This window comes from Poecilia formosa, unplaced genomic scaffold (genome assembly GCF_000485575.1).
Source record: "Poecilia formosa unplaced genomic scaffold, Poecilia_formosa-5.1.2 Scaffold244, whole genome shotgun sequence".
In the NCBI taxonomy this organism is placed as follows: Eukaryota; Metazoa; Chordata; class Actinopteri; order Cyprinodontiformes; family Poeciliidae; genus Poecilia; species Poecilia formosa.
In genome coordinates this window covers 828371-843683 of record NW_006800183.1, presented here as the reverse complement: position 1 = coordinate 843683, position 15313 = coordinate 828371, and the positions used below count along the sequence as shown (strand labels likewise).

The 15313-nt window shown below is 36.6% G+C and overlaps 1 protein-coding gene and 1 long non-coding RNA gene across 5 annotated transcripts in view; one reads left to right on the top strand and one right to left on the bottom strand.

Moving 5' to 3' along the window:
* LOC107838354 (uncharacterized) overlaps positions 1-15313 on the top strand; it is a 117969-nt gene that overhangs the window by 82735 nt on the left and 19921 nt on the right. The gene's annotated exons all lie outside the window — the stretch shown is intronic.
* tmem255a (transmembrane protein 255A) overlaps positions 131-15313 on the bottom strand; it is an 18061-nt gene continuing 2878 nt past the window's right edge. For 2 of the 4 annotated variants that reach the window (XM_016680493.1, XM_016680495.1), the window contains 9 exons: positions 12532-12674; positions 11096-11158; positions 7455-7544; positions 5356-5421; positions 5165-5241; positions 4623-4691; positions 4139-4307; positions 1926-2072; positions 131-1063 (listed from right to left, as the gene is read on the bottom strand). In XM_016680493.1, coding sequence (XP_016535979.1) covers positions 920-1063; positions 1926-2072; positions 4139-4307; positions 4623-4691; positions 5165-5241; positions 5356-5421; positions 7455-7544; positions 11096-11158; positions 12532-12674 — 968 coding nt within the window. In that variant the 3' untranslated portion in view covers positions 131-919. The remainder of the gene's footprint in view (positions 1064-1925; positions 2073-4138; positions 4308-4622; positions 4692-5164; positions 5242-5355; positions 5422-7454; positions 7545-11095; positions 11159-12531; positions 12675-15313) is intronic. The other 2 variants (XM_016680494.1, XM_016680496.1) reach the window with 2 other exon arrangements.

Genomic DNA, 15313 nt, shown 5'->3' with positions numbered 1-15313 from the left:
GGATGGATGGATGGATGGATGGATGGATGGATGGATGGAATCAGAAGAGTATATTTCTGAAAGTTTTACTGCATTTCATAACATGACAGTGTTGAATTTTAAGTTCCTTTCAGCAGAAATTCAAACTTCCTGATACAAACAGAACACCAGTTTATTCCTCCTGAACGTATTTAATCACATCGGCTTCACAGCTTTTGGTAGAAATAGAATAAATAGAGTTAAATGTGTCTCCTCAGCAGCTACTGTAGTAGATTCAATAGTTTATTTCCTGAATAGCGTTGCTCTGTTCACCACACAGAAGAGAACAGAAATAAATATCATGATCTGCTTTAGGCCTAGCGGTGCTGCTAACTACAACATGCTGTTGTACAAACACAAGCATGTGACGCCTTCATTAAACATTTCCTTCTAGTTACAGTCAGAGACGTTTAGAAACTAATTCAGAAATGATTTGTTGGGTTCTCAACCTGACTCCTATCTGGACTCTGAAGCTTCCAGCTATAAAGTCTCTTTCAGTCAATTTCTTCTGCTCCAGTTGAGGCAGGATGGCTTTTTTTTTTTTTAGTTTCCATTAATGACATATGAAGAACGTATGAGCTGGAGGGGAGTTTCTGTACAGGAGAAGAGTCTTTAAATGGCGCAGTGTTCGGAGTCCGTATGCATTAAGGCAGATAGATGTGTAAACAAACCTGCCGGTGAGCAGGCTGCGTCTCTCTCTCTCTCTCAGATATGGACGCACAGAAACGGCCAGAGCGAGTCCTAGCGCTAGTCCTGCTAGCCGGCGCTGTGGTCGTCCTTCCCTCGCCTTTCTTTTCTTCAACGCATCATTCAGAGTTTGTGAAGAAAAGCCAGCAGAATCTGAGCGAGAGTCTCCCGACACCTGACGGGTCCTCAGGTGTTTCCATCGCTTGGAGCCGGCCTACGGGCTGTACGGCGGCGGTTTCTCGTCAGGGTGTTCGTGAGGCGGGGAGTAGCGAGGAGGGATCATGGTGGGCCAGAGGTGGCTGGCTCCAGACTGGGAGTCATCTGAGAGGCCTGAGGAGTCCGGGAACAGGAAGGGGCCCTGCAACCACACAGAAAAACACCACTTACTCAGGTACATTTACTTAAGGAACTTTTTTTTCTTTTTTTTTAAAAGTACTTGTAGGAGTTTTTTTACTTTTTACTTTTACTTGAGTGATTTTATTATGAAGTATCGCTACTCCTACTTGAGTAAAATTTCTGGATAATCTACCCACTGAATCAAAAACCAAAATTTTTTTTTAAACCAAATTCAATATCTAGAAAATTCTTTAGAGTTTTTCTAGATATTGGTGGCAGTTGGCAGGAAAGATCTCCCATAGCAGTCTGTGTTACAACCTCTAATTAAAGACACCGCAAAATAAAGGAAAAATGTGTACACACACAAAACAAACAAACATGCAGGAGTAAAACCAGTCGACCAAACCTGGTGGAACTCAGCTTGGGTTGCTAGGTAACGGGCTGGAGCTCTGCTTGGGTTGCTAGGTAACGGGCTGGAGCTCTGCTTGGGTTACTAGGTAACGGCTTATGAGGTGAGGGGCAGTTCCTGCTGATTTGTGACGTTACATACTGAAGGTTTTTGAAACGGCTCAATTTCCAGACACCAAAAAACATAAATTTATTGAACAAAAAAATGTCTGGATGTTCATGGAAGCACAAAAACGTACAAATCTGCATAATATGTCCCCTTAAAAGAAAACAACACATTCACCAGTGGGCCACAAGGTCGAAATGTTTTCATTATAAATGAAAAAACTAAATAATGACCGCTGGAAATAATCTATAGCAAACCTTAGCTTTATTTTAGAATGAAATATATCAGTCTTAACATTGCTACTGATATAATTGATGTAATCTGAATCTATGCTGTTGACAGATGTGCGTCAGCCATGTTTTCAGTGTACCTGCAGGTCGTAGGCGGTGTAAGGTGGCAGGCAGGGGGCAGCGTTGTGATACAGGTTGAGGGCAGTGGTGGGAGGAGGAGGAGCAGGAGGGACGGGAGCAGCGATGGCCTCCGGTTCAGATGCAGTCTCTGAAGCAGGAGCAGGCATCTGGAACCAAAAACAACACAAACTGGTGTTTATTTACAGCGATGTCCTTCACTGTAGTAACTCTGCCAGAAACAAGAAAAGAACAAAAAATCCAGCTTTTAAAATGCAGACAAATTACTATTATTACTGGCACTTCTAACAATTTCTGTGCAGGAAAATTACACTGAACATTTTTATTAATTCAAAACAAGACAAGAGATTTACCAACAAGACAAGAGATTATCTGTCTTACCACTTGAGTAAGACAGATATGTTGATATTAATCACAGGAACACAGCTACTTGCTGTTTAATTCGTTTAGAGTTTTATCATGCAGAGTGAGCAGGATACTAAGAAATATAAAAAATCTGCAGCAAAAAGTGGCATAAGCTTTTATAATTATTAGATGATAGTTATAAAGTTGTTGTTGAGACATGCCAGGAAAAATCATTTCCTGTACTACAATTACAAATTTGTTTAATTTGCTAAGTGCTTCCCAACGCAAATGGAAAATAAAGAAAAAGTCCATCTGATGATCACATATATGTGTGACAAAGAATAAAATAACTATCTGACCATTATTTGGTGGAAGGACAGAGTTTAAATATTTAGTATTTTATAATAAGTTATAGTGTTGCCACAATATATGATGCTTTCTGTGACCACAAGCATTGAAAAGTATGGTGTAAAACTGAAACAGCGCCTCCTACTGTGAATATGGTGCAACACCGGCGATTACAATGTTTCTGTAACTGATTGCCTGCTAGGAGAAGTGAGGAGAATGATGAATTATTTTAGCTATAAGTTATTAATATTTATTTTTTATGGATCAGGAAAAACAGCTTTTATGGTAAAGAAACCCAAAAACCAAACTGCATCATAATTTACAGTCCAACATGTGGACCAAACTTCAGAAAGGTGAAAAATACTCACATTCTCTACTGAAGTAGAAGTACAGATACGTGTCTGAAAAACACTCTAGTAAAAGTGAACTGAACTGTTTTACTGACGTAAAGGTAAAAAAGTACAGGTTTTGAAATGTACTTAAGTGCAAAAAATAAAAAGTAACTTTCACCTTCAAGAATACAAAATGACTTTCAATAAGTGTAAAATACTTTAAAAGTTCTGGTCAAACAAAGTACTTTTTTGTTTTGCTCACAACATGCACTGTGTTAGCAAAGAGAGTCAAAAATAAATACAGATACGGCCTAATTTTTCTTCAAATCAAACCTTTCGTAAGATAATTTATTACACAAAACATTGCATTCGTCACTATTCGTTCTTTGAGCCAAAAACATGGAGGGATTTTTTAAAAGACGAAGAACGTCTTGAATCTCTCAATGAGTGAATCTGTTGTTTACGGAGGAGGGCAGAGAACCCAACAGTTGTACTCAAGGAAGAGTATAACTACTTCAGCATATTTTTACTCAAGTAAAAGTAAAAAGTAGCTATACAAGAAATTAATCAAATAAGAGTAAAAAGGTATTTGGTAAAAAAAAAAAGTCTACTCAAGTACTGAGTGACTGATCAGATTATCAATCATTTAAAATTTAAAAATTACGTCATCAGATGGACCAAAATATAAAGTTATGTGGAAGTTTTGGTATTTTAAGGACAAAAATTAGAATAATTCATATAAGTAACAAAATCAGGCAAAAGAAAAATTTTCTTTCAATAAAAAAGCTGCAGGTGTCCGTCTGTGAATTTTTATTTAAAACATGTTTGTTTTTCATTCAGTGGGTAGAAAATCCAGACATTTTACTCAAGTAAAAGTAGAAATACTTCAAAATAAAACTACTCAAGTAAAAGTANTACTCAAGTAAAAGTAGAAATACTTCAAAATAAAACTACTCAAGTAAAAGTAAGAAGCGTAAAAATACTCGTACCCCGTATTGCTACGTCTCCATGTCATTACATTTTTAATCATGGAAATAACGAGCTATGTAAGAAAAATGTAAGGAGTAGAAAGTGCAGATATTTCTTTTAAAATGTAGGCAGTAAAAGTAAAAAGTTGTCAGAACGATAAATACTTGAGACCAGGTATCAGTAAAATCCCTTTTCCTTTTTGACTTCATGTCTTTGCCTACCATGTCCTTGAAGCCTCCCAGCACAGCCGCAGTGATGATGCCCAGAAAAAGCGCCACGATGTTCAGGAAGGTCGCAGACCACAACAGGTAGTAAAGGTGCACAACGTCCTGGCAGCTTTTCACATCTGTGTATTCATGGTAGCCTCCCATCACTTCTGCTCGGCTGGGCCAGTGAGTGGGACACAGAGGGGGACAGATGTCACTGAGAGGGTCAGTGATTGGCTACTCTTCAGTTATCAGCAGGATACTGTTATCAGGTTTTGATTTATGGTTGCAATCGTGGAAAAGGGTTTCACTGAGGCTTTGAAAAGTCGAGCAGAACTGAAATGGATGGATAATGTCAGGTCAGCCACAAACAGAACATGCAGAGATGAACTGAACATTCTATGATGGTGTTTATTATTCATAACAACTACATCTACATGGGAAGAAAAACGCCGGACTGATCTACAACGGGCAGTATCGGTCTGGAGAAGGGACCTACTTCCAAATCATGGATGACTTCCTAAACTTTTTCAAAACATCTTTATTCTGAAGTCCCATAAGAGGTTCTCTGAAACAAAAGTCACAAAGAAAAGAAACATTCTTGTTCTGATACAATCAAAGCTGCAATGCAAACAAATCTCCCACTGAAAATTAGAGATGCACCGATTTGACTTTACTGGCTGATCCTGACTGGTACTTTATTTGGACAGATTCAGTTCTTTTTAAGCGCTTAAACATATAAGAAAGAATAAATAAAAACATAATGGAGGATTTTGGACAGAGGTAGTTTTGAATGCAACAGAAAACGAAGGAAAATCAAGAAGATCCCATTTTGTGAGCGAATGTCTAACCTTCCCTGACTTTCTTCAAACTCAGACATTTGTGAGAGTTCTTGATGTCTGACAACAAGGCGACCTTTAAATCCAGCATCAGGTCACTTAATTGGTGCATCTCTACTGAAAATCGAAACAATGAAAGAAGCACTTCAAACCATGTAGCCACAGTTTTGTCTTTGTTCATTTTAACCAAAGTTTTCCTCACCTCCCACAGTTGTAGAGTTCACAGCAGTAACAGGTGTTGCTCTTCACATGCAGCTTACACGACGACCGGCACGGCACCTGGGGGTCACAAGCTGCTTTCAGCACCTTAACTCTGCATCGCTGCGGGACACGACAGCCTCACCCACACACAACTCAATGAAGAGAGAGTGAGACATAATAACGTTAACTTACCTCACGCTCAGACGCAGAATCACTGGACAGATACCCACAGCGCCCGGCATGCAGAGGCTCGAGGTCCTGCAGGAGGACAAATCACATCGTGTTGGACTTTTTCAAGCAATGAATTAGAAAAAAAAGACAAAAAATAACTTTAATAAATATCAGGTTTCAGCTATTTAGATAAAATTAAGTAATTTAAGCACTCTGAAGAAGACTATGTTACTCTAATGTGAATATTATTAAGAACCAGAAACAAAACATGGAGAAGCAGCATTCAGTTTTTATGCTCCTCTAATCTGGAACAAACTTCCAGAAAACTGCAAAACATCCGAAACACCGAGTTCCTTTAAACCGAGGCTGTTTAAAGCTGCCTTTGGTTCATAATAACTGGGACACTGATCAATATATCTGATATATTTTAATGATGGGATTTGACTAAAAGCAATGTTTACTGGTGTTTCATAATTTGCTACCATGTAACGTTTCATAGTGTAACAACACACTGCCTTGTTGCTGAAACAAGCTATGAAAATAAACTTGACTTAATAAATGAGGTGATAAACAACAAACAGGATGAACTTGTTTATTTATGTTGCGTCTTCTGGTTTGTTTGTCTCTGGTGTCCTGGGAAAAGATATCTTTAGGCCTGCATGTTCAGCCTTGTTTGGTTTTTTAAAGAGTGAAAAATGATCAGGCTCAGAGCTGGACTTCTATTTTTATTTCCTTAACTGTAAAACTATAAGTGTTGTAGAAACAAACACTTATGTCAATTTATGTGTCTTTGTGACTCCAAAATAATAAAAACGTACGCTTGACTGGTGTTTGTTCACCTAATTATACACAAACTACAACCAGGATGGAAGTTATTGAACTGGTTGGTTAGGCTTAGGGTTAGGCTGATGGCAACAAGGCCTTCAAACTTCAAAAGATTAAAGATGAACCAACAAAATACCCATAAAACCTGCTAAATGTTTCTCCAGTAAATATAAGAAAAATTGAGGCAGAGCCACTAAAGGTTTTTTCATTATGTATTTTGAAGGGTATAAATCAACTTCAACATGCCAATTCTGTTAAAATGTGCTGTTTTGTCATCTTTAGTGATGTACTTGTGTCATTTCCTATCAGAAACTAACGTTTTGGCTTACATGAATAATTATTAATGTGAATAAAATGTTATAATTTAGGGCTAAACCTCATGTCGACCTCTTTTGACATGCTCCAGTTCTGAATAGTGTGTATTGGTATCAATGCTTTGATATTCACGGTTTCTTCTGCATTCGGACCGTGTGTGTTACCTTTGCTCTGGTTATTTCTAAGAATAAATTACAAATCTAGGAATAAAATTTAAATGCCAGATCAACTGTCAGATGATTATTGGCTAAAATAATCAGAAAGTAGGTGGAGCCTTCAGCTTCACTGTCGGTTTCAAGCAACCTGCAACCTGAGGTGAGTAAACAGAGTGAGATTATGTAATATTATTACTGTGATGTTTCAAGTTACATCTACATTGATTCAGTAACAGTGACCAAACAAACGGTGTTTGCTATGGAGTTTAATTTTCTGTGACATTCATTCACCACATAGATGAAAATAAGACACAAAAAGTGCGGTTAGTGACATATGTAAGTGTTTACAAGCAGTTCAGAGTAGAATTGCTTTTGTAGCGTTTCAAACATGTCTAACTGATAGGAGTCCCCAGTGCAGGATTTAATTATACCCTTTCTAGTATATATGTCATCTGGTTTAAAACCTAAAGATGAATATGATGACCGTCAGTGGATCATTTTAATGGTTTATCTTTTATAACTGGCTCCCTGTAAAGTCGAGTGTAAACTTACAAAAATCTTCCATTTTACTGGCAAATGAAGATCCACTAATGGGGATGCTCCTTTTCACTCAGCCATTATTTCAGCACAATTGTATTAAACGTGCATTAGTAGTTACTTTGCATCATGACGGCTAATTTAACCCACAGTTAAATATTTTGTTTCTGCCACCCATTTACTGCAGACAGACTTTACTGAGCCTTTGTAATGCTAGCTAACTCTAGTAGCTTTAGCTAGCATGTTATTTGATTTAAAATAACACATAAAATGATTGGTTATACTTACAATGTGCCTCGCTGCAAAAACTCCATCAACAATAGCGCAGCAAAAGGCGGCAACTGCTCCGAAACTGATGAAGACAATAGATGCAACTAACTGTGGAAGAAAACAGAGACGCATCAGCTTCAGGATAACTAAATGTATATTACATTTGTTTTATCACCGCTTGAACACTTAGAGCCTTTAAATAGGACTCCAGAGTCAATGGGAATCCTCCCAAGAGGCGCCACTGATTAGGGATAAACTATATGTTGCCAATATCTTGTCACTGAAGTTTTGATTTGATCTTTTAACATATTTCTGAATATAAATAACACATTTTTAGGTTTAGGCGTTGAATGTTTGGATGATTATACCCTCTGGTTTTGGATGCTGTGCACCTGAAAAGATTTTTGCTCCTAATTTTTTACTTTATGATGTGGAACTATGGAAACCAGGTATTGTTTTTTTTTTTTTTTACAATTGCAGACAGCTGATTAGCATCTCAAATGCTTAAATATTTGACCTACGACCCTAAATCCCAGAGGAGTTGAAAAGGAGGCTTCATGGATGCCAAGAGAGAAGGAGGGAGTTCAACGCCTCTCTGACACAGATTTGAAAAGAAGCAGCAAAAGCAACAAGGTGGATTAGCAGTGCTTGACAACAGCTGATGGGACTGTCATACAGAAATCATCTTCAGTCAGAGGCTTCTTCAGATTCATTGTGAAACTGACTGCTACTGGAGAACCTTCCTGCCCAATGCATCACCACCACAGCGACTTTCTGAAGGTACTTGGATGACATGAGTTACGACAACATTTAATTTCCTTTTAATATTTTTGAACGAAACAGAATCTATAATTCAAGAAGTGCTATTGTTGTTGGATAATATTCTAAAAAGTGTTGCATAAATGCATCTACATATTAACACAATATTTAACCAGCTGGACAGAGTCTCTTGGACACAGATGGCAAAAGGTCGCACAGTGTAGGAGTACAGATGAAAACAGAAAAGAAGATGAAAACATCACAACGGATATCGCCATCACAAGATATTCTAATCCAATTACTGACGGATGCGAAACACTGAGCAGTTTCAAATGAAAATGTTTCAGTCTTTCAGTGACACAAAAACAGCAAGCATTGAGTTACACTCACTCCTGTTCTGCATTGAGAGAGAAAGAAACCCTAATCACACCACTTTCTGAGGAAAGAATCAAATTAATGGCTCTCAGTGGTACTTTAGAAATTAGACTTGGTGGGGTGTGCTGTGGTGGCAGAGGGGTTATGCACAAGCCACATATGGAGGCCTTAGTCGCTGTCACAGGTTCGATTCCTGGCCTTGGTGACCTTTGCTGCATGTCTTCCCCCTTCTCTCATTACCCACTTTCCTGTCAATTAACTATCAAATAAAGACTTAAAATAAATTAGATTTGGTCTTGTTTCCCAGCCTCCTGGCGCTCTGCATGTTTCAGATGTTTTCCCGATGCAACACACGACAGCCAAAGGAGTAAATTATGTCAGCAGCTTGTCATCGACTCCAGCAGAGGCCTGTTTACTCACCAAGCAGCAGCAATCAGGTTTACTGAAGCAGATTAATAAATAGAAAATACATCCACTATTTCTGTATGTCTACAAAACCACATCCTGGATTTTCAAGGGATGAATGGAACTGAAGGAAGCAGAAGAAAACTTTTTTATTAATATTTTTGTTTTTTATAAAGCATACAACTTTATAAAATAAGGAGAATGTTAAATTCACAGCAAAAACACAAACTTTTACCAAGTGTTATTGGTCCAGTTTACAGTGCAAATATCTTAACAAACTTCAAACAAAGCAAAACTAATTTACAAGTAACTTTTCAGAAAGATACAAGAGCTTGTTTTAAGTAAATAATTCCCTCTAGATATTTATACTTATACCAATATATTTTCCTGTAAGTGAAATAATATTTTTTCATCAGTATTAAAATATTATTGACTTGCTGAAAAGTTACTTATAACTATATAAGTTCGTTTTGTTTAATGTCAAGAATAATAGGATATTTGCAATGGAAACTAGAGCAAGAATACTTGGTAAGATTTTTGCATTTCCTTTGCACAGTAATACTGTAAACTATCAAAATAAAATTCTAAGTCTACATCCAACCTTTTCAATCAGTGGCTAAAAGAAATGGGCCTTTTTGTCTCTATTATGAATCAAAAAAGTAGTAAATAGTTAATATATACTAATATATTTACAGTATACATTAAAATGGTTCAGCTATGTTTTTAAAGGAACTATACCTTCAATTGTGTCAGTGACGTTTTTAGTAAAAACAACTGTTTCTTGAGATGGGATTTGTGATCAAATTTAAAGCTTTTGTTTGCTACTGTAATAAAATGTGTTTAAATTTAATGCTTTTTACAAACCTTTAGCAGGGATGTAACACCTGGGAACATGTGGTTGGTGCAGCGGTTTAGATAAAAGCTACAAACCATAAAAATAATGATAATTGTTCCAACAACCCAAAAATTGTACTAAAGCAAAAGCAGCACAACTTCAACATAATTTTACTCAAATAAAAGTACAAAATGTAAAGTTATGTCCAAATTCTGCTGTTTTAAAGACTGAATTTTGAACTTTTTTCTCCCACTAGAGGTTTGAAACGATCAACTTGAAATTTCCCAATGTATGATATAATTTAACTAAAAAAATTAAATTACTTTATACAGATTACAAATACCGAACTCATAAAAAAGATGCAAAGTAACAGAATGACTAAATAAACAGGATTTTTTTTTTTTTTTTTTCTAATGATATGTTGTATATAAATGACATGATTACAAAATAACAGATTCAGGTATAGTACTTTTCCAAATCACTAAAAATATCAATGAAACTAATACTTCAGTAATGCAAATATACTGTATTTTAGAACAGAGTTAATTACTTGTGGTGTTAAATTACTCAGCAGGTAGAAAATAACTTTAGAAAAACAAACCTTGTGCACAAACAAGAAATCTTACTTCAGGTGTGTTTATATCTGATGCATTTACTCACAGTGGGAAGAGCATCCAGAAATTAAGAGTGGAAATACCTCATAAAAGTATTACTCAAATAAAAGTAAAACAATCAGTGTAGTAAGACTATTGCTAAAAGTAAACTGAAGTAAACCTCTGCAACAGTCACGTTCAGTGAACCCTGACCAGATGGTGCAAACCTCTAAACTGAACGCGTATCCATTTCTCATGTTTAGGAAAAGATGTAAGTCGTCTAGATGTGCAGCCTGTCATCACTTTTTATGTAACCTGCAATAACATTTCAGCAATGCGCTGCGGCTCAGTTTGCTGTATCACTGGACCGGACCTCCTGCTGCACTATAGGTAACGGCTGCCACAGCATAAAGCCATCCATCAGTTCTGACGGGCCGAACCTGGCACCTCCCACCTGTTCTACTCATCCCACCCTCATTTTGGCTGCAGACATCTGCCTCCTCCATTTACAGCCCGTTTCTATTTCTGGCTGTGTTCGCCCTCAACTCACCCCTCACAGTCCAGTTTATTTGCAACAGTACCCAACGCAAATCTCCTCAGCCCAGTTTGGACTCACAGGATCAACTGGAATGGATAAAAAAAGACCAGCAAACACAAAACACAGCGGAAATAAAGGATGTAAATCCTCTTACCATCTGCCTCTTGTTCTCTATCAAATGAGCACCGATGATTCCCAGAAAAGAGCCAAAGCCGAGCTGGAAAGAAAGAAAATATCCTGTTTCAGGAGATTGTTCATATGGCAGTGAATTCAAGCCACATTAGATAGAAAAATCAACAAAAAAGGTGAAAATTTTCACCAAAAAAAGGCTGAAATTTGTGACTATTTTCAGAAATTTTCAAGGAAAAATCATAAATTTCTGTTTTTGAAAAGTCTAACATTTTCTAGAAAAAATATCTGAAACTTTTAAATTAACCTCTAAAAATTTATCAAAAGACCCAGAAATGTCTGAGTTTCAAATGCCAAAAATCAGAAATTTACAAGTTTTTTTTTCTAAAAATTTCTGAGATCAATCTCAAAATTTCAAAGTTTTTTTGTTTTTAGGAAATTTTTCACTTTTCAAACACAAACATTTTTTTCCCTAAAAAAATTCTGAGATTAAATTCAAACTTTCTGTGTTTTCTCTGGAAAATTTTTGAATTTTCAAACAGAAATTTCCACAGTGTTTTCTAAAAAAAAAAAAATGAGACTACTCTCAAATTTCTGGAGTGTTTCCAGAAATTTGTTGACTTTTAAAACAGAAATTTCCAGATTTTTTTCTAAATAAATAAATAAAAAAACAGAGATTAATCTCAAAATTTCTGATTTATTTTTTTTTTTAGCAATTGTTAAACCTTTCAGAAATTTTTGTGGAAAATTTACTCTTTCAGCTGTGAAAGTCATGAGACTATTACACAGAAATAATCTTCAGTCAGAGGCTTCTCAGGTTGGTTGTGAAACTGGCTGCTCCTGGAGATTCTTTCTGCCCATACCATCACCATCTTGTATGATGCGAGTTACAACAACACATTTAATATTTAATAAGTATTTTTTAATTGAATTAACTTTATATTGCAACATAGCAACAGTCTTCAGTCAGAGGCCTCTTCAGATTGGATGCAAGATCGACTGCTACTGGAGTTCCTTCTGGATCACAGCATCACAATCCACAACAAACATCATATGATCTAAGCATCATATGATGCTTAGAGCATATGAATTATGCCAACCTTCAATATAATTTCCATTTGAGATACATAAAGTGTAACTTGCATTGAATACCAATCAAATTTGACTTTATAGTTTCAAAATTAATGTCACTGAAACGGTTTGATTCAGATGATCTAAACATTAAATCTAAAGAACTCGATCTGAGTCTTTCAAATGCCAAAAACAAATTTACTGACTGGAAGACTCAGACTTCATCTAGCATCTAATGATTGCAATCCTGAATAACGAAAGCAAAACACTCCCTTTAGGGAGCTGTCTTAATGAAGTTTGGACTCCAGGAGCTGAAAGGGTTTGCTGGAAACACCTCAGTCTCGTTTGCCATGTTGTGTCTGTGTGTGAAGCTTAGGAATTTGAACTCACAATGACTCCGGGGTAGTAGCCTCCCACAGTGATGTTTTGTGTCCGGGTGGTCGCCGCCAGGCCGAAAACGAGGATCAGAACAGAGACAATTAGCAGCATCACCGTCACCGTTATGGATTTCCTCTTCCTTCTCTTAAAGGAGCCTACAGACACAACAAAAGAAATCTAATATTACCAACAAACCGCCATGCATTTGTTGTGTCACATGCTGATCAAAAGGTTAAAACTTAGTCATTGTCTTACAAGCACTGCAAAAATTCACACAAGCCTTTTGGCTGTGGTTTCTTTCCCTGCATTTGAAGGGAAGGAATTTTTGCATTTTCAGATGACGCATTCAAAAGAGCTGTGTGAGATCTTCCAAGAGTTGGTTTATGTTTTATCCACTTGAACCAACCAGTTTTTTTTCCTCCAATTCTCAAATGTTTTGGCTCCTGACCTTTTTCTTATAATAAATGAGTCATTCTCCTCTGGAGTGTTCCCACAGACTGTGGTAATCAAAACCACTTCATAAAAAGAATAACCTGGACTTATCAATTTTCAGTAATGTGCCACTTCTGGCTAAAATATTAAAGGTGACCTATTATGCTTCCTTCAAAAGGTTAGGATGGGTCTATGGGCTAAACAAAACATGCACGAAAGCATTCTTAGATAATGAGATTTTAGTCTGATCAGTTCTGCCTATTTGAGCTCTTTTCAGAATAAACTCAACGTTTACAATCGCACATGAAAATAACTGCAAACAAATGCTCAATTACGCCACCATACATCTTTGAAAAGCAGAAGTGGAGCCTCCTGCACAACTAGCAAGAAAGCAGCAAGTGGTTTTTGGATGGTAAGTCAACAACAAATGCTTGTCTTTTCCGTCAGCCATTGTGCAGCGTACAGCGGTAAAACCAGCTGATCAAATGTGCTGGAGCGCCAGTTGGGTTTCTAGGTGACGGGCGGAACTCTGCTGGGGTTGCTAGGTAACGGAATGAGCTTTGCTGGAGCTGCTAATTGCATTTTGGAGGTTTTTGAAACGGCTCATTTTTGCAAAATGTGAATGTGGCATTATATGTTCCCTTTAAAAAACAGATTTCTAACCCTGAGCAACTACTCTGATGGTTTTTGTCAATCAGGCTTTTGTGAACATCACAGTACTGAAACTGCTCTTGTCTTTAATGACCTCCAGCTGAACACCGATTGTAGTAAAATTTCAATATTAGTTTTACTTGATCTGAACACAGCGTTCGACACAGTTCATCATGACATTTTATTATCCCAATTTAACAAACTGAGTTGGTATTTGGTGTCTGTCTGATAGAACCTTTTCGTGTCCATAGACGACAATAAATCTAAGCTGAATAAAAGTATTTATTCCTCAAGGTTCCAACCTAAGTCTTCTCCTTTTCAATGTTTTAAAGCATTCAAATTATATGTAACAATAAGAAAGAGTATCACAATTATGTAGATCACACACAGTTGTACATCAGTTTTTTACCAGGAGATTACAGTCAAGTGCAAATGCACTAAACACATTGAACAGATTAATAGCTGGATGTGTCCAGTTTTTCCCAGCTAAATATAACAAAACTGAATTTTTATTCCACTTTCAGTCTGTAGGTTTACAATGCTAGGAATGTAAGGTTAACGATGGATTCTGCTCTGAATTCCAACAAGTACAAAACATGGTCATAAATACAACATTACCACCTAAAAATACTGCCAGAATTCAATAATTGCAGTGCTGTTTTCACTGCGAGGGCTATTTAAAAAATCAATGAGACAGCTTCAACTAATGCTGATATTAGAGTCCTTACAAAAGCAAAAAGAGATCAGAATATCAGTCCAGTTTTGAGGTCATTAAGCTGGCTATCGCCCAAAGAATGGAGTTTAAAATCTCACTGATGGTTTACAAACCACTTTCAGACTACGTCTCTGATCTTCTTAAATGCTCTGAGCCATTAAGACCGTAATCTGAATCAAACCTGCTAACCATACCAAGAGTTAAAATATGCTGAAAGCAGCCATCAGGTTTTATACAACAAAAATCTGGAATAAGTTTCCCGTTAGCTGAGGAATGATCCCACCTGAGCTCTTTTAAAACAAAGTTAGAAACATTTTTATTTGCTGTTGCCTACTTTTAAACTTAGTTTTTTACTTTTTATTTTTTATAATCCTTTTAATTTAAATAAGTTTAATGTGTTTTACCCTGATGAATGTTATTAACTTCGATTTTTAAGGACTTTGAGCGGCTTTTGACCAAAAAGTGCTATCAAGCTGAGGTTGCCTTTAGCAACCTCATCTAGGTCAACAACTTTGACCCAGTCTGCTATGTTCCGTTTTTCATGACAATGTTTGATCAAACCTCTTCACAGAATATATTCTGAGATTAAATTACACAAAAGGTGGACTCTATTTAATATTTTGGTGATTTATAAACTCAATCAGTTGCCCTGGATTTTATTTAGTGGCATCAGAGTACAAATGCATCGCACGCTTTTTTAAAGCTTTTCAGAAGAATCATGTTATTTTCCTTCCACTTCACTATTACACACTACTGAGTTGATGTAATATGTAAAATCCCAATGAAATACAGTCTATGGTTGTATCATAACAAAATGTGGAAACTTTTGAAAAATATAAATACTGTAAATAAAAGAACTTGTGATTAAGAATCAATTTTATTAAGGATCCATCCATCCATCCATCCATCCATCCATCCATCCATCCATCCATCCATCCATCCATCCATCCATCCAATCATCCATCCATCCATCCATCCATCCATCCATCCATCCAT